The sequence below is a fragment of the Tachypleus tridentatus genome, chromosome 10 (genome assembly GCF_004210375.1).
Source record: "Tachypleus tridentatus isolate NWPU-2018 chromosome 10, ASM421037v1, whole genome shotgun sequence".
Classification (NCBI taxonomy): domain Eukaryota; kingdom Metazoa; phylum Arthropoda; class Merostomata; order Xiphosura; family Limulidae; genus Tachypleus; species Tachypleus tridentatus.
The window spans coordinates 81,957,084-81,984,329 of record NC_134834.1 but is presented as its reverse complement, the minus strand read 5'-3'; the positions used below and the strand labels follow the sequence as shown (position 1 = coordinate 81,984,329).

Here is a 27,246-nt window from a genome sequence, read left to right as displayed (position 1 = left end):
CTTAAGATTCTTCAGATCAGGGTTAGCAACTCTATGGCCACTGGCTAGCACAATTGTGGCTAGCTCGAGCTTAGGAACAAACTTTTTTCCATCATTTATTTTTTATCGCAAATTTGGTAATCAGCAACTGCACAGCCTTACGTCATCGCTAATATCGCTTCATCACTGCCACAGACTCCGCCCATTTTGTAACGTCAGTCTGGTTTAGATGTTTGTTATCGAGTGTGCGTTGTTTTGCATGCGCTTGCAAACATATTTTCATTATGCGACTTTCAAGTGCTTAAATATATTTTGTTTTCAATCCCATAATATAGATAAGTGGATAATTCGATAACGAAAGAATCCAGATGATGGTGAACACTCAGAAAATAAAGACAAGTTAATTGATTCTGGCATTACTGACGAAAAGAAAATGACGCGTGACTGGAAAAATGTGAAACAAGAATTTAATGAAAGTTGAAATTTGCAGTGATTGAAGTAAATAATAAACCAGTGTGTCTTTTGTGTAACAAAGGTTTTAGGAATAATAAAGTACACAACCTTAAGTAACACCTTAACAAATTTCCCAACGAATTTGATGTAAAATTTCCACTCGATAGCAAAAATCGTTTGCTTGTTTTTAATTTCGCGCAAAGTTACTCGAGGGCTGTCTGTGCTAGCCGTCCCTAATTCAGCAGTGTAAGACTAGAGGGAAGGCAGCTAGTCATCACCACAACCGCCAACTCTTTCACCAGCGAATAATTGGATTGACCGTCACATAATAACGCCCCCACAGCTGAAAGGGCGAGCATGTTTGGTGCGACGGGGAATCAAACCCGCGACCCTCAGATTACGAGTCGAACACTTTAACCCACCATGCCGAGCCAGGAAAAATCGTATAAATGAAATTAACCGTCTGAAAGCACAACTTCATGAACAAAAGGTAAGCCTAAAAAGATTAACCTAAAAAGAAATAGGTTAGCTAGCTATAAAGTAGCTTGGATTCTAGTTAAAAAAAAAGAAATAATTTTCTGATGCTAAACTAGTAAAATAAATGTTGATTGTGGTCATTGAAACTATGTTGGAAAATTACGATTCAAAAATAAAAGATGATGTTCTTCAAAAGGTAGATAATTTGCATTTAAGTCAAAGAACAATTGCCCACGGAATGCTAGAGTTGGCGAAAGACAGAAAATCAGTTGTTTGAACAACTAAAAGACTGTTTGTATTTTCTTTAGCACTAGATGAGTCAACAGATGTTAGTCACACTAACACTCAGATTACGAGTCGAACACTTTAACCCACCATGCCGAGCCAGGAAAAATCGTATAAATGAAATTAACCGTCTGAAAGCACAACTTCATGAACAAAAGGGAAGCCTAAAAAGATTAACCTAAAAAGAAATAGGTTAGCTAGCTATAAAGTAGCTTGGATTCTAGTTAAAAAAAAAAGAAATAATTTTCTGATGCTAAACTAGTAAAATAAATGTTGATTGTGGTCATTGAAACTATGTTGGAAAATTACGATTCAAAAATAAAAGATGATGTTCTTCAAAAGGTAGATAATTTGCATTTAAGTCAAAGAACAATTGCCCACGGAAAGCTAGAGTTGGCGAAAGACAGAAAATCAGTTGTTTGAACAACTAAAAGACTGTTTGTATTTTCTTTAGCACTAGATGAGTCAACAGATGTTAGTCACACTGCACAGTTGATATTTTGGGTTCGATATGTAACTTCAGATCTTCAAATGAAGGAAGAAATGCTTGGCCTTTGTGGATTACGAGACTGAGCATGTGGAAAAAACATTTAAAACAAATTTCTTGAAATGTCCAAAAAATTCAATCTGGACTTTAAAAACTGGTTTCTCTCACAACAGATATGAGTCACTGGGGCGAAATTAGGATTTGTTTCTCTTTTGAAACAGCATTTAATTAAGAATAACGTGAAATCCACGCTGCCACCTTTCCATCGCATTTTGCATCAGGAAAATGTATGTGCTCAGATGTCAAAAAATGATGAATTGAAAAATTTGACGGGTATTGTTGTAGAAAAATAGAGCATCCTCAAATTCAGTCACAACAGGGTTTGGAATTTATCATTATTAAACAGTTACCTAATACGTAATTCGTATTAGTAGCGTCTGATATATTTCAAAGATTTTAATTTAGGTTTTATAATATCTAAAAAAAATACGGTTCAGTTTTCAAGTCTGTTGTACTATATTATTTACAGTGTACCAGTATCGTAGAATTTGCAATTGGTTTTCAGAACTTGTCACCACGTGCTACTCACTTTGTATCCTACTTTGCGAACTAATGAACTGGGTAATCACTTAGGAGAGTGCTTTAAGGCTTGATATTAAAATTACGTATAAAAAAATTGGTGTAAACATTTTTTTCGTCTTTCTGATCATTATACTTTTAAATTATTTGAAAAATGCATTTTCGAGAATTGTTTAGTTGGTTAGTTATCAAATAAAAGGTACGATTTATTACAACTGGTATATTTGATAAATAATGATACTTCTATATAAACTATTATCAATTAGTCAGAAATAATTTCTAGAATCTTGTCATACTTTATCTGTACAATTACGCAAAATCTATTGGATTTCGGTAAACAAAATGCTCAAATTTATTTACCACCTATCACAACATCACAACTTATTTAAAAGAAATTACATAAAGAACAAAAGCATATACATATTAAACTGATCTGTATATTTAAGGCTCTGTTTTAAATTCATTTTCATAAAAAAAGAAATTGAAACTAAACACATAAGCCCAATCAAGGAATATTTGAGTAAACATACACCACAAACAATTTATCACATTTTAATGGAGAAAGAACAATTAGTACCTGTCGAGAATATATGTTTCTACATCGTATTGTAAAATCGTTGTGGCATATTTATGAGTTAAGCGATTCTTATTGGGCTGATATTTAGAAAAGGACATGTCGTCACAACACTTCATCCTTACCAAGAACACGAGTACTTAGGATCGTAACTTGATAAAAACGTTTTGTTTTCAAAGGATCTATGGTCTAAATGTATGCCGGTTTTTAAAACTTGCAACATAAACTGCTCTTGGATGAGTACTATTTATGAGGAATACTTTTGCTTGAATATATTTCTCAGATATATAAACTTTGGTAGTTTTATTCGTATGCTTATGAGGTTTTAGCAAAAGTTTATATATAAATTCTAATCTTGCCTGTTCCCCTCTGTCATGATGCGAGTGATGAAACTCGATTGTTATATTATCATAAAAAATATAACCACAAACTCACTGCTCTCTCAACGTAATATTTATTACTATAACATACCACGAAAGCAAAAGTTCTATTACATCATGTACTTGCTTCACTTGCCTTACATACCCAATACACATATATAGATATTCAAAATATACCTTTCTCACCCAAAACACTGGTCATAACTTGTATGTTTATTTTACACTTTGAAACAGCTCTATACTATTAAGTGTTCATATGTGATTTTAAAAAAAAGTACGTAAGAAGTAATAGTAAATAAATCCACTTATTTCAACACTAGTAATATAAGATTTTTAAGTGTCAGGAAAATGATGGTTGAATTGTTCTATAAATTTTGTTTCATATGTTATACATAATTTTATGTTTAGGTGTTTTCATGTAGTTTTAAAATTCAATCTTTTTACATAAATGTTATGACTACATACAATGCAACATTATTATATTTTTCGAAATATTTCTAAAATTGTCACAAATTGCATAACACGTAATACTCCAGTTTTCAATATTTAAGAAAATCAGTTTCGAAAATCTAAAAGTTTTATCTTGCAACTATTATGTACATCTGCTACTGTCTAACAATTAAACAAATATTTCTCTTTTACATACATCTAGATATTCGGTCTTCCACTGCACCACGAACTTAACACAGTGACATGTTTTATTGCATTTCGCGCAAAACTACCCAAGAGGTATCTACGAGAGTTGTCTTTTAATTATTAAGGGAAGGCAGATAGTTAACATGATCCACCAATAACTCTTATCGGACTAAAGTGTGTGATTTCACTACCACTCTTATAACACACAAAAAAGCAGGGAACAATTATTCTTTGAAGGGAGAAGGTTAACAGGGTGTGAAACACGGAATATCAGCTCGACAGTTTGTCAAGCTAACCACTGGGTGGCGCTTAAATGACATATTAGAAATATTCTGAAAGTTATATTTGCACTTGCAAACTCAAATGAACATGATTTAACACGTTTCAACAGTGCAAAGTATAACTGTGTCTATTATACAGTACATGAAAAGTTATTAAAATACAGAAAAGACAAAAAGCAATTATGAAAACAACATTTGCTACATTGTTAGTGAATGAAGTGTAATTTGCACATAAACAAATACTTTTGTTTATAAAAAGATACAACACAACGTGTTGTGTACTTATTCACATGTTGACATTAAGTGTGGATTTTTGTATTTATCATAAAATTTCTACTTCATTTTATCTGAAGAAAACATAATGAAGATCAAATCCTTTATCATAATGTTCATATAGCTGAAGTCATGTATGTACAGTTTTAAACAGATAGAGAGAAACAAATGTCATCTTTAACAACAAATCCTATTGAAAATATGAATATACATGCACAGTAAGTAGGAATCAAATATTAACAACTCGGTGAAAATATGGGAACTTATAATGGAGAAAATGGAATACAGAAAAACATATGTTGGTGCTTGTGTTTTTAATGGGCAAATTATAATCTTGCAAATAAAGATAAAGTAGCAAACTTTTTTAAACAGTTTACTTTTCTGGAGGTATATTTTAATGAAACTAATGGTAATGAACCTTCACGTGTTGAGGTGTATCCCATTTCTTTCAATGTTTAATGACATCCAGTCTACTACCATTTGCTATGAACACCAAACTATGAAAGAGTAATTTAAACATTTATTGTGGAGTGACAATTTATTTTACCACTAGCATAAAATATTAAGTTACGCCTAAAAGTAATGAAGGTATTATATCAAATTTTGACAATACTCAAAAGGATTTATACAATAAAACAATGGGAATTGGTATGAGCAGAAATTACACCTAAATGTCAATAGAATAAAAGATTTACAATTAAATATTTATAATGGTTAAGAGAAAAATTTGTTTCATCATTATTTTTACAATCAAAATATTTTATATCACTGTAAAAAGCACAGAAATCAATTCATAAGCCTCATGTAGTGTATATACAGGGTGTTCGGAAAGTCACTGTTCAGTTTTGTAATCATGTCTATTTATTACAAGCCAGCAACTGATAGCAGTGTTTAGAAACAAAATAAGAAGGATCCAAGCCTACATTGATGCCAACGGGGGTCACTTTCAGCATTATTTATAATTGTCATTCATATTTACCTCCTGTATTCTATATTGAAATACGTCTGTTAATAAATATATAAGTGCACGGTGACTTTTCGAACACCCTGTATAAATACAATTATAAATGTTTAACAAGTTTCCCACATCTTGTGCACTATAAGGAAATGTAACAAAAAAAAATGTAACAAGAAACTTGCTTTCTTTCACATGCTACTATAAATGTTGCCCAGTGACCATTGGTTAACAAAATTTTAATGTGCAATTGTGTAAAACGACTTCCAGTGGACTACATACCAACAAGATTTTCAATCAGACTGAAACAAATGCTATTTTTTTTACTGTATAAATCATTCTAAAACACAAACATCAAAAGCTGTTCTACTCTTGGCAGATATGTAAAATTGATTGTAAAACATTCTAATTTAGAAATAACACAAATTCATCAATTTAACACGTAACATATAACGGTAATTATATATTAGACTTACAGATAGTGATATTCTGAAGATAAGAAACACATTAAAATCACATTATAAGTACTTGTTACACTGGATAATTTTAGAGAACAAAAAATAAAACATCTATCAAAAATTAAAATTTTGTGACTAAATTAAAATTCCCACCCAAAATTTAAGATAAACTACAGTGCCATCTGTTGTAGAATACAAAATAATTTAAAAAGTAAAGAAATTTAACTATAGCTCTGTTCCATATAAATAAACAATTCAAACATTCACTTTTCATGTATTTTAATATTATCAATCTAACTCTTACTTTCCAATACAATAAACATCTTTATACATGCATAAAACAAATAGTACTGTTTGGTCTCATGGTCTTGTGACAGTTAATAGTTTAAGGAAGCTAATTTCAAAAGAAAATTCATCAAAGTTGCATCTGCCTCTTTTCTGGAATAATTACAACATACCTATCAAAAAGAAAAACATCTACAAACAGAACAAAAACAGTTGAATTCTCCATTAATATTTCTTTCAAATTCTCTCAAAATTTAATACAAATAAAAATTCACTTAAATACCAAAATACAAAGAACATTAATACTAATAATCTACATTTTCCCAACCCTATAAATTTGTCTTAAAAAATACTACAGTATGAATGCAAAATTGAAGGGGGAAAAAAACAGTTGTAAAGTATATATATTTCTTTTTTACTACCCAATTAGTAGTTAAAAAAATGTCACAGAAGATTATTAGTTACCTGTTGACTAGCTATGAAAAAAAAAAGACTATATATACAAAATTACATATCTTTAATAAATTGTTTGTTTTCAGTACTCTGAGACAGATTTACAACTGTGGCATATTTACATAAACTAAGCATGGAAGTTAAAAAGCAATCTAACTTTCCTCTTTGTTCTTTTCCTTTGTGACAGCATACACTACAGAAAATATAAACATATAATAATGTTAAAAAAAGTATGAAATTAAAGTCATGCAAATAATCTCAAACAAACATAAAAATTAACAGAACAGTTAACTGTTAAATTAAGTCACAATAAATAAAACCTTAATAAAATTATAACAAAAATATGAACATAATATGAACTGTAGATAAATAATAAGAGAAAGAAACAGAACTGAGTTTTATTAGAAGTGTCAATTACCAAACAAGTTACACTTTGATGTTTTTTTCTATTATTGTTTGTTTGAACATAGCATTTTGAAGCATGGACATGCATAGCCTTCCATAGTAATTACTGCTTCACCGATCAGATATTTTAAAGTATTGGTTAGAATTATGGATGTCATGAATTGAAAAACAAAAAAATTCTTAATTTGCATTACAAACAATAAGGATACAGTTTTTAACAATAACTGATAACTATAAGTAAATGCTAGAAGTACAAATATTGACTAAGCCTCATAATGTTTTTAACTTTTTGTAAATTCATTAACAAGCTGCTTGGTTACAATTTCAGCAGCAGTCTAGAGGTATTACAGTACATATTTTGTTTTCCCGTACTCCCACTTTCACTTTCTAACTTTTATTTTGATATGAGCCTATTATGCACCAGCTTACTTCATTTCTTCTAAAAAAATTCATTGTCATTTTATGATTAATCAAACATGTTTTAGATATATTCTTGTTTTTGATACAAAACAGTCTGTTTTTTACTTACATAACAGTTTCTCAGTTTTATCGATAAATCTGCAATGTGACTTGTAGCGTATGTCTTAAGAAATGTTAAAGCTACTTGCAGCTATGTATCCATTCTTAGCTTGGTGAATGTAAGAAACTAAAACAAGCATATAAACTCCTTACATTTCTATCTTGAATTTACTAAATTTGACAAAGTTACAGCTACTTACAACGTTTGTGTACTATAATTTATGACAGTTCAATTTCACAAAACAAAACACCTATGACTAATCTGAAAAACAAACTCAAAATTTTACTTTTTTTTCAATAGAAGTAACACAAGTCTTATAATTCTATACTTTGTGTTTTATCTTTTATTTAAAACACAATCATAGCTATTGTACATGTCTTGATGGGTAGAGTTAAACTTAAAACATGTATTCACAAATTTTAGTTTTATCTCCTCGTACCATAAAAGGTTATTGAAGTGATACAATTCAGATGATGCATTGTATGTGTGTGGATACATATAGGTATATAGTTCATCAATTGAGACGTAAGGTTTCACTGGGAAGGAATAAGGATATGAGAAGCTTTAATACAACATGAAAAAATACAAAATCACACTACATTTAAGGCAAAGATGACAGCACTAAGATATAGAAAACAAAGCCAGAATGTAATTTTAGTAAAGCTGCAGAATGACTGATCAAACATTGTTCAACTCCAAATCTCTCTACATTCCACACAAAGGAATGAATTCATTTGCTCTAATTAAAGAAGTTATGAAACACGAACATAGAAGTAACAAGTGATTTAGCTATCAGTTCCTAATCATATATTCAAATTATAAATTCATTTAAATAGTTTAGATTATGGAAACAAATTCTACAAAAAGCAAAAAAATATCTGGAAACTAGTGCATAAAATTACCCAGTTAGTTTGGTTTAGTTCTCAGGTACTCTTACTTGGTAGATACATTCTCTGAATAAAATGTCAATAAGTCAGCTATTAAACTCAATAGCAAACTAATTCAAACACAAGAAGTCCTCAAACTGCATTAAGAACAAACTGTATAAGAATGGTCTGGACTTCAAATACTTATAATGAATGTACAAGCAAAAGAAAGTAGTAAAGTAATACATGTGAAATGAATTTGTTTCCATAATGTACTTATTCCCAACTCCCGATCATAGTTGCCCAGTGGATAATGATTCTGTACTTGTCCATGGGCTTCAGTATCAAGAGGAAGGACAGGCAAGTAGGTCGTCAGCCACTATAGACCCAGGCTTCAAGGTTACCCATGATCATAAGTGCAAGCAGCAGGCAAAGAAAGTACAAGACTGTTAGTAGATCTCAAAAGAGAAATAAAAGACATATCTACAGCTAGAAGTTAAATCTATCTAATTTAATATTACTGCTACTAAAACTTCTCCAAACATTATGACCACAAAATTATTCAGTTAGCAACAGGAAACATAGCTTTAGCTGACAGCACTACATAAATGTAACTTGACTTGTACAAATATTTTATGGATTGGAACAGATTGATAATATTAATAAAATAATAAACTTTAAATGTTATGAGCTTTAAAGTAACTTCACATTCAACATACATGAATAGAGTGAATGCACAGTAACTTGGATTCTTTATAAAAGAAATGTACACAGATAACTGGTGAGAAGACAAGTACAAGGATGAGATTTTGTCATTCTATCAAATTTGATAAAGTATGGAAAAATGTACATTTTTTCATGACATCTAATAAAGAGAAAACTACAAACACTATTTCAATAAAATGTTTAAAGAGAAATCAGATGGCATTTCTCTTAGCAAGCAGAATTTACGAACACATAAATTTCTTGTGGCAAGTGATCACACAGTTTAAACTGCTTGTGTACTACACTAACTAGTTGTGTGTGTAACAGAATTGAAAGTAACTGTGACACCAACTAACTGCTTCTACAACTGAATTGTTTCAGAAAATTGGATTTTTTATAAAAGTAATCAGAGGGTCTAAAATAACCTCAATTCTGACAGTTAATGATAAATCAGACATGGGGGTCAAGTGTTAACAGTAAATAGCCTGATTTTCTGCTGTGGAGATAATGCATAGAAAATTACTATATTTTCATAATGACTTATAGATGTGCTTATTACAAGAAGAAATAATGACATACACTCACCCATGTGTGAGTGTGTGTGTGTGTGTGTGTGTGTGTGTAAATTGCAAGGAAACTTGGGCTTATTAAGACACTTAAGACATATGTCATGAAAACAAAAACAAATTATACAACAACCTTGCTGATACAAATCACTCAGTATTTCAAAATAAAAGCTTTAAAAATTTGCTTCACATTTTGTGCTCATTCATTTTACAAAATGTTAAGTGAAAGAACATCCATCCAAATAAAAAAGCTGTCTCCTTTTGAAACTATAATGAAAACTTGATAATTAAATCTAATATGCTTTATGTTGATCATTCTATCATGTAAATGAAATTTTTACTGCTCTATATAAAGTATAACTTATTTTTACTAAAACGCTATTCAATTGCAAAAGAAATACCAAATATTTGCTTTTATCTTATCTACTGCAAAGAAATCCCAACACTGATCCACTTCTCAAACGTTTCATAACTCAACCTTCTATAACTTTAACAGGCATGTATTCCCTCCAAAGCCATTTTAATCTTCTAAAAGTTACATCTTTCTCTAAGTTAATCCATTAGTCACTATTTTGTATTCTTCAAATTTTTAACACATTAACAGAGAATAAAACATTATTACAGAAAAGATGTTTACATCACTAACTAGCCAATATAAGGTTGATCACAATCAATTTGTAAGTTATCATAAAATTATGTTTTTACATTACCCAAGATAAAAAGGCAATGAATGTAAACAATTAAACCAACATATTTTCAAAACAAAATTAAATATGAAAAATAAACAAAACAGTTATTTTCAAACAAAATTATATATGAAAAACAAAAAAAACAGTTTTCAAAAAAAATTCTTAAAAAAATAAACTCACCAATAATTATAATAATAATAATGAGAATAATTCCTATAATTATGGCCCACATCTGCAAATAAAAAGATGCTGGGATTAACAGAAATAAAGATAAATAAAGATTCATGTAACCTTTATTTCAATGGACTGAAATAAATAATATAGATAATTTGATACTGACTATAATTTTCAAACAACAGATAAATCACTAGATAAATAACCAGACAAAAAGAGTTTATTACACTTGTGCTGTGTAGATTCTCAAGAAAAACTGTTTTTTTGGTGCAAAGCTACATACTGGGCAACTTGTGATACTCCAACTATTGGGAAATGAACGCTGGATCTCAGCATCATAAATCTGTAAACTTCTTTCTGATTGACTATGAAGAACCTAAAAGCACTTGGATACACTGATTATCATATGACGATTCAGCTCAGGAAAATTATCATTTAAAAACTGCTTATATGTGAGAATATTCAAGAAATATCACTCTCAACTCTTCCAAGATTTTGTCTAAAAGCAAAACACTACTAGTGACTAGGGAGTAAACTTCAATCCATTTTGTACATTAAATTTTTATAATATGCAAAATAGCAGCACTTGACAACAGATCTAGATTTCTAAATATCTCAGTATTTCTCAATATGAAATGCTGACAAATTTTCAAAAGATTAATTTCATGGACATATTTCATACCAGGACAATATTTTAACTTTGTTAATTTTGAAGAAGACTATATCAAGCTAATTCCTATAAATCTATCTTTCACTATTTCTTCAGTAGATATTGCATGTATGAAAATATACTTGTGTTCAGATAATGGCAAATTAATATATTTTTACTGATGGAAGATTATGTTCAACAAGTTACAATTTTGTCAATTCTGAATCTTTGCTGATTTCATTTGTTGTTTGAAAAATTCAACAGTCCAAAGGTTAAAAATAATGTAACAAAATTTCAATCCATTGAAATTAGTTTAAAATGAAATAACTGTCAAAGGGTAAAAAAAGAAGCCTTTCACACACCACCAGAGAAAAAGATACTTACCTACTATAATGACAATAATTACTACACCAATTCCAACCATTATAGCAATCATCTGAAAGAAGACATTTCTTTGGTCATTATGCAAAATGAAATTATGTTTGCCAAGGGTTAAGTCAACTGATGCTTTAATAGTTTTACTAAGTGTGGATACGAATTATTTTCTGGTTAATTTTAAAATAAATTAAGAAACATTAGTCATGTTATATTGTTAATTATCCAGAAAGTAAGAATTAAGGCATTAAAATGTATATGTGGTCCTGAATATTCACTTAATGTAAAGTCACAAAATTTTTGCATATTTGATTTCTGTTCCATTATCATTATGTGTTAGCATAAACCCACTTAATATCATTAAATTTTGTTTCCAGTCAAGTAACTAACACTAATATTACATTAAAACTGTAAATATTTTATCATTAGAGATCAAAGTACAAAAAGAAGTATATCCATATAATCAAACATCTAACACTTTTTATCAATCTTTCAAAAAAAAAAAACTATTTTATGCCTGAATAGTCTCTATACTGTCATTTCTGTTCCATAAATCTAAAATTATAACCATTATCAACCTTTTCCATTTTAGCCTAAAAACTCCAAAACTGTATGCCAGATACGAAAAACTAGCAAACTGTCTTAAAACTCCTGAGAATACAATTAACATAAGTGTAATCTGAAGGATTACAATCATTAAGCACTATACTGTTTTTAAGTCTTACAGCTTTCACTAATACCAAAAAAATAAAACTTACTTTACAATTTTTCCACCAGAATTTTCTCTTCAGCTTACCAGCTTGTTGTTCAAATTGTGAAGCTCCTTGCTGAAGTGCATCTGATTTTAAAAGTAGCGTTTACTTATATTTCATAACATGAAATACACTATTTTTGTATAATCTAATATATTACCTTCTGGTTTTTAAAAAAATAAAGAACCAACAAAACCAAAGCTTTAAATACACATTTCTTTTTATCACTTAAGTAGATTTTTGACATTTTTTTTAAATGTCACTAATATTAATTATAGCTGATGTTCTTTTTAGAGTTTACAATTTTAAGTACATTTATTGCACTTAGATAAATTATAACCTCATAAGTAATACTGTAGTTCAGAATAGTCTGTGTGGATAATTTATAAAATTTTCTAATAGCAAGTCAAAATGTGCAATGTTCCAGTATAATGCCAAAACAGTATATGTAAATGCTGATGCAAACTTGTAATTTTTTTCTGAGTTAGAAACAAACAATACACTACAAACACAAAAAATAAAATCACTGTACAATACATTTGTTTAAATGTTTGAATACTGGATGAATCTCAAACTTTTCATAAATTTTAATATTAGTTTGATAATGACTTATAAAATTATTTATGTTTTTTATGCATTGAATATATATATTGCTGATTTGCTCTCTATATTTAATTTTTAATTTCAAGTTGTTGCCACCTTAACTTGTACACTTAAATATAAACTTGGGCAAAAATTCCAAAACATCTTTTATATGTACATATATACATACAGATTAATATGTACACACACACACACACACACACACACACACACACAGTGATAAAGGGTTGAAGAAAACAAATAAGCATTAACTTACAATATTATAATGAAATATATTTGAGGGTTCAGACTCTCACAGATAACTAACATTTGAGAAAACATAAATGACATACAACAAATAGAACTGGAGAACTGATTTACATTGCTTTTTTCTTCTATAAAAAATACAAGTTATCACCTCTAGCATTCAGTTTACATCTGTGAACAAGACATGTATAACTGGAAAGTGATCAGTTCTAAAAGTTACTTAGTCTTACAATTTTCAATTTAAATGATTAACCTTTGATAACAGCATACATACTACAAAATACTAAAACTATATTAATCTGGTCATGAAACCAGGCAAATGACTTTATTGCCTACAAGTATCAATTACAATGCCACATAAAATAAAGATTAATCAAAATTATGATTATATCAATTATAATCATAAATATAATCAACTAATCAAAACTAGTTTCCAATTATTCCAAGTAGAAACTGAAATATTGCCATTATGATTTTTCATTCAGTCAAGCTTGGTCAATTTAACTAATTAGTGACATGACTGACATAAATAAACCACTAATTAATATTACAGATTCAAATTAATATTACTATTCTTTTATTATTACAACTATCCAGATAATCACAGTGTTGCTCTATTTTTGTTTGTTGTTAAGCACAAAGCTACAAAATGGACGATCTGTGCTTTGCTAACTAAAATCTAAGTTTTGGCATTATGTTCATTTTTTTTATCCATCTAATGAGAACAAAATAATAGTTTAAAGTAACAAACTAATTTTCATGAAAATTATTCATTAACAAATTCCATTAGTTGTCCAGCTCTATTAGCTTTCTAGTTGTGTTTTTACACATTTGGTATTTAAAGATAACAAATTATATATATGCATACATTCATTTAAATCTTTAGGCATGCAACTCAAAGCCCAAAATGCAAATAAGCCAACCAGTAAAAGCCATTATTACCTGCACGATCATCCAACTCGGACAGTTTCTGGTCCCGCTCCAAGACTTTCTCAACGTTGGTTTTCATAATATCCACAACCTGATTAGGGGTTAGGTTATTAGAATCAGTCAAACAAACACAGATGCAGAAGATAAAATACTGGGTTAATTGGGTTAAGTTAGCATCAATAGGGAAGAAAGCCAGGCTTTGTGAAGATGGTAAACAATATTATTTCAATAATAATAATAACAACCCCTAGAATCTTTCATAAAAACAAAGGTTAATAATTAGATATACAATATATTAATCAATTACACAAGCTTCTCATGCATAACACAATATTAGTCACTTCTTTTCCTACCAGGGTACCTCTCACAGGCAGAAAAATCATGTTTATTAACAAACCAGAATTTCTTTGGTCCCGAATAATAGTGATAAACAAAGTAAATACAATTCAAGCCTTGAAACTAATGAAGATGCAAAATAAGTAAATCAATAAAAACAATACTTAAAAAACCATAAACAAGAATTGGAAGAGGTATTTTTCTCTCACATTTCAACTCAATTATGTATTTAAAACCCAACAAAAAGTACAAGAGAAAAATAAAGCTCCTGTATGGATAGAGAGGAAGATTTCAAACAACAATCATTCAATTAAAACTTCACATTAATTAAATAAATTGAAAGTGCAAATACTATTCTCCTTTTCCAAAATTACAAATCCTAAATACAAAACTTTGTCACTGTTTAATAAATTGTACTGTGATGCCAGAATTTAAATATTTTCACAAATGTTACATAAACCTGATATAGAAACAATTTTATTCATGTTTCTTATAAACTGTACTTTCTATAAATACAGCTGCCCTTTCAAAAAATGCTAATTTAAAACAAGGAATCAACAAAATAGATAAGGCAAAATTTGGTTCTTCTTTGTATCTCATGAAATCCATTTTAAGCTTTTCATTGTTCTAGTGCAAGGTATGCTGTTTATCCTTCAGTACATAACAATGAAGAACAGGTAAAGTGTCAAGTCTTTTTGTGAAGAATGATTTCATTGTCCATTTTCCACAGTGGCCTGTATTATCTTTTAAAAGACAGCAATGAAGAATAGTCAGTTGGAATAATTTCTCAAATTAACGGGTCCATGAAGCTAACATTTCTTTGAAACTTCTTCAAATACCCTTCCAATATGGGTTATTACTAAGGTCGTTGACATCAGTTACCTCAAGACATATTGCTTTCTCATTTTAAAATCCTTTCATGGATATCTTAATTTCATCTTGTCTGTATATCTTGAACCAGTTTATACTGAAGCATATTTAAACCAGTTTGCACAACCATTAATTCGAAACATACTAAAAAAATGAATGTTTGAAATATGTAACAACTTTTCAACTGAATGTAATGAGATTAACTGTATCTCACTGAAAGATCAGAGAATTTGTAGACATACGAGGCCCAATCAAAAATTTCTAAGACTTCTGTTATAGGTGCCAGTACAAAGGCAGTGAGCTTCACTGAGGTGTGTACAAAGTGCAAATAGTGGTTTACCTTATGAACAAGCCATTTCTTCAAACCTTATACCTGTGTTACAAAAATTGTGTTCAAAGACAGACATATCTCTTGCCCCCGTCATAATAAAAATGGACAGAAAAGAAGATCAGCATGTTTGCATCAAGTTTTGTGTTAAAAATTGTAAAGGAGGAACAGAAATTCTCAAAATATTAAGAACTGCCTTGGGTGATGACTGCTTAAGTAAGGCTGTTGTTTATCAGTGGATTAAACACTTACAAGATGGCTGGGAATCTGTCCAAGATGACCCATGTTCTGGGTAACCATCAACATTGTCCACTGATGAAACAGTTGCTAAAGTAAAGAAAAACATTTGAAGTGACTAATGATTAACTATCTGCGAAATTGCTGATGAACTGGACATTTTCGTTAGATTGTGTCAGATGTTTTAACTGAAAGACTCTGCATGTGTCTTCATCATGACAATGCACCTTCACACACTGCTGTGTCTGTTCAAGAAATTTTGGCAGAAATAAACATTCCTGTGATATCACACCCCCCCCCGTATTCTCCCAATCTTGCCCCATGTGATTTTTTTCTGTTTCCAAAAACCAAAACCATCTATAATAATGTGAGAGTAGAACTTAGTCACATAACAGTTGAAGACTTCCAGCATGGCTTCCAAAAATAGCAGGATCGTTGAAACAAGTGTGTATCAGCTGGAGGAGATTACTTTGAAGGGGATAGCATATAATACTGATATATGTACATTCTTTGGAATAAAAGTGAAGTCTAAGAACGTTTTGATCACACCTCATATGTAGTTTAATATACAAAGGAAAAATGATCCACTTGACAATCCGATATCATTATAACCTTTCATATTTTCTTCATTAAATCTTATTAGGGCATGAATATTTTTATTTGTTATTTCTCAAATATTTATTAGGTCTTACAACATATTCTTAATTGCATCACTAACGAAAAAGTTTCACCTTAATAACAGCATGTCGTACATTCACATGTTCTATGAAACCAGTAAAATGTTATTTGTTGTTGAGATTACTATGTATCTGGTGTTACAGAAATAGTACCAACATTAGAAATCTTATCATTAACTAGATCCATGGATCTTTCTTATATAGTATCAAAAAAAAAAAAGTATAAATAGCAGATGTTATGAAATGCCACTCTTTCTCATGTGAAAATTACCTGTATCAGAAAATAGTGACCTGTTGATAAATTAACATTACAATTAACTGTTATCCAATCAGCTTAAAAAAAAATGGTAAATCAAATGATGGACATGGTTTCATACAGTTTGTCCTTTGAGTTACTAATGAGTTACTAAAACATATGCTACTTATTCTTATCAAATTATTCATAAATACGGTTCACTGTGGCAAGATAACTAAAAGAATCATGTATGTAATAACTTAGCATATAAACTTTGCATGATACACAACAGCTCTCTACAGATTTTGCTAATGATTTTAATGTAAAAATGAGTGAATGTTATAGCAAGCAGTATAATATGTATTTGCATGAAAAGGTCCCAGGACATGAAACTGTTTGAAAAATTACTAATGAGTGAAGGTAACGAAACCAAAAAGTTGAAGTTAGCATCAGGTAAGAAAATGTGTAATGAGCAAAACCAGAGATGTTTCTGTCTATAGATGAATTCAAGTTTGAATTAACAATTCATTCCACAGCAGTGAAAATAACAGTATTACAGACAATGTTACAGCCTACAGCATAGAATGGTGAGGAGAATCAGTTAATGTTTGGGGCTGCAATTCAACAAATGGTGTTGGTTAACTACACAACACTGATAACACCCTGACTGTTAATAAGTACATTCTCATCCATCACTCCATTCCCTCAAGAACACAACTCAATAGGTAAAAATTCATCTTCCAACAATACATTGAACTCAAGCCTACAATAAATGTTATGAAACAATATATATAAGGGAAAACTTAAAACTACAGCTTAAATTATACAAATTCCCAACACAAACATTATTAAAACAATACAAGTTTATTTTAAAACTAATAAAGTTTAAATGCAACCAAACAAATTGGTTGAATTGTGGGGAGTAATGTACGGCATTTGAAATAGCATTCCATAATCATGTGTAAAAGAATTATATAGCAACATGGAACAAGGTGTAGTCCTCCTATTAAGGCAAAGGGTTTACACAAACTGCTTTTGCTTTGTACAATTCACAAAAAGTTGGACAACTAATCAATTACCTATTAGCAGTTGTTACATCAATTAGTGTCACATAAAAAAACTGATTAACTGAAATTACCATTTCAAATTATTACTGTATTAGATTATTCCAACAACTGATTAATCAAAATTAACATTTCTAATTGCACTATGTAACAAAATTTTTACTTTTTCTTGTTCCTAGGCATAAAGTGTTATTTCCCAATTGCTTATGTCTAAAGTAAATGGAAAAGGCCTATTTTTCTCTTCAAACTTTGCTTTTGTGGCCTGGAAGTGTATAATGAAAACATGATGGGAGACTATATATGGGGGATGATATGTGAAAGTGATTTATATTACAGTCATAAATCTCAAAAAATTACTCACTTCTAAACATTTTTGTATAACTTTAGTATAAATACATGTAAATCTTGATTCATATGTTGTTTTATTCAGACCTTATGTAAATGAAAATGTGCAAATTTGCCTGTTTTTACATAGAAAATAGGTTAATTTCTAAATTTCATTGTCCAGGTCACAAAAGCAAAGTTTGAAGGGAATAATGGCCATTTTATGTACTTTTACAACATAAGTAATTGAGAAATAAAACATACCATCCAGGAACAAAATTTGTGTTACATAGTATTATGAAACAATCAGTCAATCAAAATTCTGATACTGAATGTCATGTAAATAATCAACTAATTCAAATAAAGTTTTCCAATTATTACTATTTTAGATTATTCCAACTTCTCAAGGGTCTCAGGGTCAATTTCCTTTGCCATCAAACTTGTTCACCCTATCTTCATTACAGTAGAACTGCTAAAGCTGTCTGCCATTGTCATTAACTTTGAACATCTGGCTACAGCAAAGGCAACTGGCTGGCAGCACTTGCTGCCAATCTTTTTTCTGACACATACCATAGTTTCAAGAATACCATACTAATCAATTAATGGAGCAATCAGTTAATCCATTAGCAAACACCACTATCTGCCAACTCCTTAACTCACTCACTCTTCTTTTGCATTTTCCAAGATATTTTGTACCATTAATAAATTCACCATCTAGTTGCTATTACTCTACCTGATGCACTCATTGGACTGACTACATTACGATATTTAATATGACAATCATAAACATCCCAGAGTTGTTCTGTTGGTTATACTAATGAATGATCTGTTTGTTAAATACCCTAGAATTTGAGGCCACACTATCGTATTCAATACCAGATCAATTAGATTTTAAAAGTTGTTGCAAACTCTTTTAGTCTTGAGCTTGCTTACTTTTAAGGTGTTTGTGCACTGTAGTAAAAATAAGTTTTTCTCTGTCACCAAGTGAAGTTTATATAATTTGAACCTCACTTTCATTATATTTTAAATGATTCATAATAATTACAGAGTATAGAGGTGTTAACAGTGAACCATTCTTAATGCCACTGACAGCAATAACCACTGAAATCAGATAAAAGGTAGACTATAATCAACAGATCTCTACATGTCCTGTTTACTGATTACTGCTGAAAGATGTTACAACTTGTATTCATTAAAGGACACTATATATCCAGATAAAACCCGACTCATCATAAAACTATTTTCCCTGTGTATAAAAGTGTTAGTGATAGTCATAAGTGTGCCAAACTACAATAAGACTATTCACAAGAAATAATCCATTGTTAAAATATTTTTATTGCATCCTGCTCAGTCTGTTATTTGTTTTCTCAAAATGTATTTACTGTTTTACATTACCTATATTTCCTGTAGCTTTTAGTGTCCTACAAAACTAATGAAAATGATTAAATAAATATATCACCTATTCTAGATCTGAAAATTTGGTTATTCAACTTTATTAAATTTTTAGTATTTATCCTACATCTCTAGCACACTAAATCACAGGTATTGTATCTTATCTTCCTCACAACTGTCACAGATATAATCTGTCACTGAGCATCTACTCTATTATTCACAGATATAATTTGTCACTGAGCATCTACTCTGTTATTCATCATTTACACAAAATTACTTTACTTTCAGCTACAACTATTTTTCTCAGGTTCAAAATATGTAAATATTCTCTTAGTGTGGTAATAAAATATAAGCATAACCACGGAAAGAAAAATATATTATCTATATATAAATTCAAAATAAATATTTGCTACAGTTCAAGTGTTTTAGGATGAATAATATTTACAAAATAAATGAGTTTATGAACAAAATAAGAACTTTTAATGAATGTTTTGTTTTAGACATATTTTGCAAGCCACTGCTTAGCAAGAAACCTTCTCATAATTTTAAAACATATATTATAATAACTCAAAATGCCTAATATTTCAAATATAAGGATGCCACACTGGTATGTAAAACAGTTTAATCACATGCATATTATAGAATTTGTTTACAAGTACTTCTTACTCATGCTTTCACAATGTTTTAAGGTAAAACAACTAAAAAAATGGAAGGTTTCCAAAAGAAACAATGGCACCTGGGTTTCTAAAATAAGTAATCAAAACAAAAATCTTACTCGAAATTATACTACAACACAATATGATATACAAAATAAGATGAACTACTATAACAAAAAATAGTGTTTAAGAATTATGCAAGTCTCAAAATGAATTATTAAATTATACTATATTACATAAATCATTGTTTTAGTATTTGAATGATTAAATAAATTAATTAAATTTTAATTCTAGAAACAGTTACACAACTGGAGAATACAGACAGGAAGTACAAAAATGACTTGAATTTTTAATTTTTAAAATCTTTATCACTTAAACAATTAAGGTATTTACTTGTTTATTTTATACTCAAACATTGCTATTTCAATCTGAACCACATTCATAAAGCCTGGTTTTTTTTTTTGTTACACTACCACACCACAGCCTGACTTGTAAGCATCTCACCTGCTCGATCATCCAGTTCTGAAAGCTTCTGGTCACGTTCCAGTACCTTCTCTACATTCACACGCATTATACCCACCACCTAGGATAGCAACACTACTGAAACTACAACTGTTCAAGCTAATTAGTTAAAAACTGATCTCTATTTTTCACATAATTTTTTCATAATTCGGTATCACTTTTTCAACACCATTCCTGATTCTTATGATAAGATAAAAGCTTTAATAACATTAATTGAGAAGAGTAAACAGCTCAATACGTATTGAGACGCCATAACATCTTAAACCTTATCCTAGTGAGCTGTGGACCTTATTGGAAGCTATACTTTATACTGCTTAGTAATTGCTTATTAAGCACAAACAAATTAAATCAATATATAACTTATAAAATGAAAAAAGCCTATCATTCTTTCAGGGTAAAGATTTTATAACCTTTACTTTTAAACTTCAGACCTCATTGGAATATATTTCATACAGGTAATTTAATTAACAATAATCGTAGCACACAACAGAAGTTAGAATCATGAATACTTCTCTCCTTTGCAAAGGAAAGCTCAGGTAGTAAAGAAATATTTAGCAGGAAATATTTATGAGGAAACAGATTCAGCCAAACTTCTCTCAAAGTCAATAAAACATGTAAGCCTCTACATTATATATGAAACATATCTGCATGAATCATAAAAAAAACATGGTTTAAAATACATAACATTATTATTAATACTAGTAGTGTGATAGTGAATAAAGAATGACAGCTTCACATTTAACTTTATAGACCTTAAGCTGAACTACTTCCTTCCATGCATTCTGTTAAACTTTAAACAAGTGAAAATATTACTAAATTTTGTACATATTAAAATGTTTAACATGTATAGTTTAAAACATGTTATTATAGTTTTAGCATTAATAAAACAAGATCAGAATTCTAAATTAAAAGAAACATTTTAACTATCAGTGTTTTTCAAGACAATTTTTGCCTAGTGTATTCTCTCAACTTTCATGTAAGGCAAAAGACAAAGTTTGTTTTGGGCAACCTGCTATTGCAATAAAATAGGAACTCAACTGCCTGTTGTGAGGGGCTGTAAATGCAAAGTCAAAACCAAGTGCTGAAAACTACTATCAACAAAGATAAGCTGAAAGAAAACTATGATTTTCAAAATCTAACACTATACAATGAAGATGAGTCAATGTAACAGTGAGAAGAAAACACTTGTTACAAACATGCTGCTACAGTTCCCTTTCCCATAGGAGCCTGGATATATATGCTAGAGGTAGATCTAGATAAGAGGTATGGGTGAAGTTTTGCAATTATCAGTCACATTAACACATAACTAGTGAACATTTTTCTTTTAAGAAAGCCATCTTCAAGAGACATTTTTTGTCAAGATTATAAAGATCTTGCTTTCATACCAACCTTTAACACAAATTTCAAAATTGTGTACTTTAAGATTTATGAGAAGTATTTTGACACTGATTTAAAAAAAAAAAATCTACAATAAGGAACAGTGCCTTTGGCATTTCAATACCTGTACAATACCAAATGAAGTTATCAAAGACAAAACTGGAACAAGGAAATAGCAGGTATATAAATACACAAAGCAATACATATACTTAAGTTTTTCTCACAAATAATTTTAAAGTATTTGTCCCTTATGCCATCTCACAAGAAATTTAATTACCAGAAATGCAATTGATACAACAGATTTTGACAACAATATAATAAACTTTTGTAAATTTATTTCAGTGCATTTGAAACATGCAACACCTAGCTCAAAACTCAGATATATGAACTTTTTTAAAATATATAATGAATCTAAGAATTTAAAATCACAAATTCAATTCTGTAATAACTCATCATATAAAAAGTTTATTGGTAACATTAGAAAAAAACAGAAAATTTGTTATTTTCAAAAGAGTGTTTGTATAACAATGTGTGCACTTTCCTTTAAAGTACTAGATTTCTAAAGATATGACTGTCTATTTCATTAGTATTAACAAGAAAAAAAGTGTTTGTGTTAGACAAAAATTAAGTAAAATCCAAATTTGTTTTAACTTCTTCATAAGCTAAATCACATTTTTATATCATGTTTTAGAAAATAAAACATCCATAACAATCTAATTTTTGAGACAAGGAGCAAAAACAAGTTTTTAATCATTGGTTAATGTATCAGAACATATAACAATAAGGAAGACCTGACACATGAATACAAAATTTATTTCTTTAAAGTCACATGAATTTTAATATAACTAGATAATTCAGCCATATACTAAAACACTAATGAAAATAAAATTTTCCAAATGAATTTGGTTACGTATATGGCACTATCCAAGATACTTATGCAAACTGAATACTATTAGTTTATACCTTTATAAAGTGTAAAAATATTAAGTCATCACATAAGAATATTTCACACTTTTAAATAGCCTGCATATATTAACAATCATAACTTGTGATAGAACCAACTGATATTTTTTTAACTTAAATATAAAGGTTTAATAAACTGCATTCCCTTTTAAAACAGACCCATTCAGTGCACACCTTATCTTACCGTTAAAATCTTCACCAGACATTTGAAAAAACATTTGTCACAAAATGTAAACCATGATTGTGGTTTTTGATTAAAATTTGGTATATGAAAATCTTATAACTTTAAAAATTAAACTTTTTTGCAACTAATGTTTTGAAGCTCAACGTACCTTAAAAATATTGTATTTCTTCTTTCACTACACGAATTAAGTGTCACAAAATTAGATCACTTAGTATTATCTTCAAGATAATTGAGAAGTTTAAAATTACTACTTTAAATAAAATTAATGATTTAGTATCATGTTTCTTTTCTCATAATTATTTTAGAAAATGTGATAAAAAATTATTTTTTCTTAGCCTGCATTATCTCTGGATATCCTTCACAGAATTAATTATTCTTCAAATATTCAAGTTTTTTTCAAAGTTTCATTTCACATAATCATCCATGATTTGAATCAGAGTAAGATCTATATGTGTGTGTGTGTGTGTGTGTGTGTGTGTGTGTGTGTGTGTGTTATCATAACACATCTGTTTTAAACAATTTGTTAGCTTTATGTACCTCATCAACTTGAGCTTGTGTCTGTTGAACTCGTTTTGAAGCTGCTTGGTGTTGAGGGTTAGGTTGTCCTACTCTATCTGCCCCTTGGGCTCCACCTGCCCCTCCATCCTGAGACCTACATTGTTCCACAAGATAATAAAATCCATGATAAATAATTATTATGTATGAAATGTCAATGAAAATAAAAGTTGGAGCCTTATTACACCAAGTTAGGTTATACAGATCTCACTTCTACAGTAAAGGACGAATATAGAAAATAAACAATCCACTTTTTATCCATTTATTGTTTTTGTCTTTTACTCACCAGTAAACTAGTATTTATAAGAGGTTTGAAGAACATAAAGGATTGATGCTACTGATTTATCCTTTTAAATTATTCAGCAGACAAGATATTTAATATTCTTAGAATAGATATGACACCCAACCTGTTTTTATATTCACCATTTGTCACCGAGTGATATCACTTCACGAGTAACTGTGATGAATGAAAGAAAAACATACCATTTGTATACAATGTACACTTCAAACTATAAGAAACCTTTATCTTTTTAAGTTTACTCTTGTACAGAGATTCTTCAGAAGGTGAGTAATTAAAACCAGTATAACTCAGTGACAGTTGGTGACTCAAATGACAGATTGGATAATATAAATATTTACACAATCCAATTTTTACTTTTACTATCTCACACATACATCTTACAGCTCTATTTCATATTTGGAGTTAAAACAAATTACACAAATCATCAGTATAATGCAAATTTTAAAAAATCATTATCTTTAACTTGTTTCACACAATAGCACCAGTGAAATCATGTCTGCAAATGCAACAAAAATGCTCATTTATTTTAAAGAAATACTTATTAAAAGTTGAACATGATTTAATTACCATCAAACTACAACTGGATTTTTCAACATTAAAGGTACCATATATGCATGAGGATTAAACATGTTCCTAATTTCAAATTACTGACACGAAGGAAGATAACCAAGGCAACCATCCTACCCATATGGGCTTTGTCTGGCTCTTCAAACTAAATGACAAGATCAACTGTCTTCTATAACACATCCAGCTACATCAAACTCAAAATTTGGAACCTAATTTACAAAATACTTGAGCAAAGCCTGTCCATTATAAAACTGAAATACAAGTTTGATTAATAATAGCCATTTCAGAAAAGGTAGTGATGTTTAATAAGGCAATACTACAATTCATTCTGTGGGTTGGTTAAAAATGTAGCTTGCTATTTGCTTTGTAAGCATGATATCAATCATAAAATAAACTACAGTTTAACAACAACAATGGTTTCCACATAATAACATCATAGAAATTTAATAAGCATATTTATCCTAAAGTTCTGTGAATTCTTCAAATTTCTCTTGTGTTTTATAATATTATTAGTTCATTTTAAAAGTAAAAAAAAGATATTCACATCTCAGTCTAAACTCTGGTTTGAAGCTAAAACTATTTTAATACAAAATTTATCTCTTTTTCAAAAGTATTAACACTACATAATTTCTATATAATTTTTCCAGAAGTACGTTCAGTTGCCTCACATCCCTTGGTATTTCAGAATATCACCCTAGAAGAGCATTACTATTAACACCATATGCAATTTCCTAATTTACCTATGACAAACAAAAGCAATCAAATAGTTGAGTATGCCTTAGGGCATATCTGATTTTAGGAAACTGCTCTTGAAACTACTTTTGTATAATCCATTTTCCAAATGATATTCAAAATACACTTTACAGTCTGAAAAATCACAAGGAGAATTCACCAAAGATTATTTAACTAGCTCCAACAATTTTGTTCTTATTTGTTTGATTTTTACTAGATATATGTATTCATATACCTACACTTTCATAGGTTTTCTGCTTACAGTAAATTCAAGTCTACTCTTAAACATCCTTAGGACTAAATATGACTGGTGAAAAATAACTGATATTTCATCAGTCCACAGCGAATCACTCGCCAATCATAAAACTGAAATATTATAAACTGTTAAGTGTAATGTTCCATCTAAAATTGCAGTACATTAACAGTACTTTTTATCCTTTAAGTTGACCTACCTAAAGATAAGTTTAATTACCCTGACTCACTTCAAGTTAAGTTTAATTATTCTGATCCACCCCCAAAACGTGATCTATTCAAGCCACTAACGATGTATAAAATGTCTTTCTTGCTTTATTTGATCATGATTTAATTATTTACAATAAAGCTGAAACATTTTGTACAAAGGCATGTCTAAAAATTTTGATTAAATGAATTTTCAGATTTCACAACTGATAAACATCGTGATAAATCAAAACCAAATAAAATCATTCATTTCAAAACTTATAATTTCTAGAATTATAAACATAACTTGCCTGGGCATCAAACCAATGATCTCATTTTATACCAAACAAATGCTCTTAAATAAGGTTGCTGTACGAGCTATAAGCAAATATAGTAAAGTTCTGCTGCAAACATTTTTACATCAGGCTTAACATTATGGAGTTCAATTTCAAATCATAGTAAAATTCTGATACAGAATTAAAACATAGGTTCCCAAAATAGGCCTAGATACTAGGCTTAGCTAACACTACTCCTTAGTTATACTACTGATTTCATCCAGAGCAGTTTCGACTAATGTCCAGTTAAATGTAGTTTACTTACTTTAATATCTAATATTTTGAAACTAAAATAATAACACTTAATGCTAATGCATTATATTATTATAAACTTATGTGCACATTCAAAGCTGTGTGCTGAAAATTATACTCCAAAGACTTACATTGTTGTTATATATTTAAAGTATTACTTATCAAATCAAATACAAGACGATATTTGCTGACGTTGTGGCTACCGCTGATTGGAAAGTGATGTCGTTTATCCGGGTATTTTAACTCAAACTACCTTATCCTACAACCGCAAGAGTACCATATCTTTCAAACTTTCTGATTGTCATAATAAAACGATGACTCTGATAGTTATCGTAGTTGAAAATTGTGTTGTCCAGAAAACGGCAACCTTTTTTCTTGATTGGTTACTTATATCTTCTGTCATTTGTGTTATCAAGTAAATGATCAGTGTTTAATTTTGTTTACTACTATTGCTAATTTTTTATATTTTCTTACAAGTTATAAGGTTTTGTATACGTACATGAATTAAAGTGAAATAAACCAGAACAAACATTTAATAAAATAAAAATTAATGTAAAAACCGAACTGAACTAAATCAATGGCTTTTATGGCACTAATTCATTTCTTTTGAAAACGTTCCCCACTGGCACAGTGGTAAGTCTTCGAATTTACAAGGCTAAAATTAGGGGTAAAGACAGCAGATAGTCTGATGGGGCTCTGGTATAAGAAAAACATAAACTCCTCCCGAGCCTTTGAAAGCTTCAAAATATTCGGGGAATAGTGTAATGTTTTTAGTAAGACATACGAAGTTGAGTTTTCTGCAGTGAATCTTTTCCTTGATGATTTTTTATGAATTTCATTTGTGAAAATACTTATTCAGATGTATA

The 27,246-nt window shown here is 29.6% G+C and overlaps 1 protein-coding gene across 13 annotated transcripts; it reads right to left on the bottom strand.

The window, feature by feature from the left end:
* Positions 1–3,269: 3,269 nt before the first annotated feature.
* On the bottom strand, positions 3,270–26,745 carry LOC143229713 (vesicle-associated membrane protein 3-like). Of its 13 annotated transcripts, none has more exons than XR_013016018.1 (7): positions 26,512–26,745; positions 23,738–23,852; positions 20,659–20,737; positions 12,263–12,342; positions 10,487–10,538; positions 8,593–8,738; positions 3,270–6,748 (listed from the first exon to the last, which is right to left on the bottom strand). XR_013016018.1 is itself a non-coding variant. In XM_076462433.1 (6 exons), coding segments are annotated over exons 1-6 (369 nt in total). In that variant the 5' UTR covers positions 26,514–26,650; the 3' UTR covers positions 3,270–6,707. The 13 variants fall into 13 exon arrangements, 6 of the variants coding, with proteins under 6 accessions (XP_076318548.1, XP_076318547.1, XP_076318546.1 ...); XR_013016017.1 differs by lacking the exon at positions 10,487–10,538 and adding an exon at positions 11,514–11,565 and having other exon boundaries at positions 26,512–26,650; XR_013016014.1 differs by having other exon boundaries at positions 8,593–8,804; positions 26,512–26,650.
* Between the last annotated feature and the right edge of the window lie 501 nt (positions 26,746–27,246).

Bases quoted from the DNA above. Each gene is read 5' to 3' on its own strand.
- LOC143229713 (XM_076462433.1), bottom strand. The intron at 12,343-20,658 runs GTGAGATGCTTA...TTTTAAAATCAG, and splicing joins AGAACTGGATGATCGAGCAG to ATGCACTTCAGCAAGGAGCT. The intron at 11,566-12,262 runs GTAAGTTTTATT...GTCTTCTTTCAG, and splicing joins TCTGGTGGAAAAATTGTAAA to ATGATTGCTATAATGGTTGG.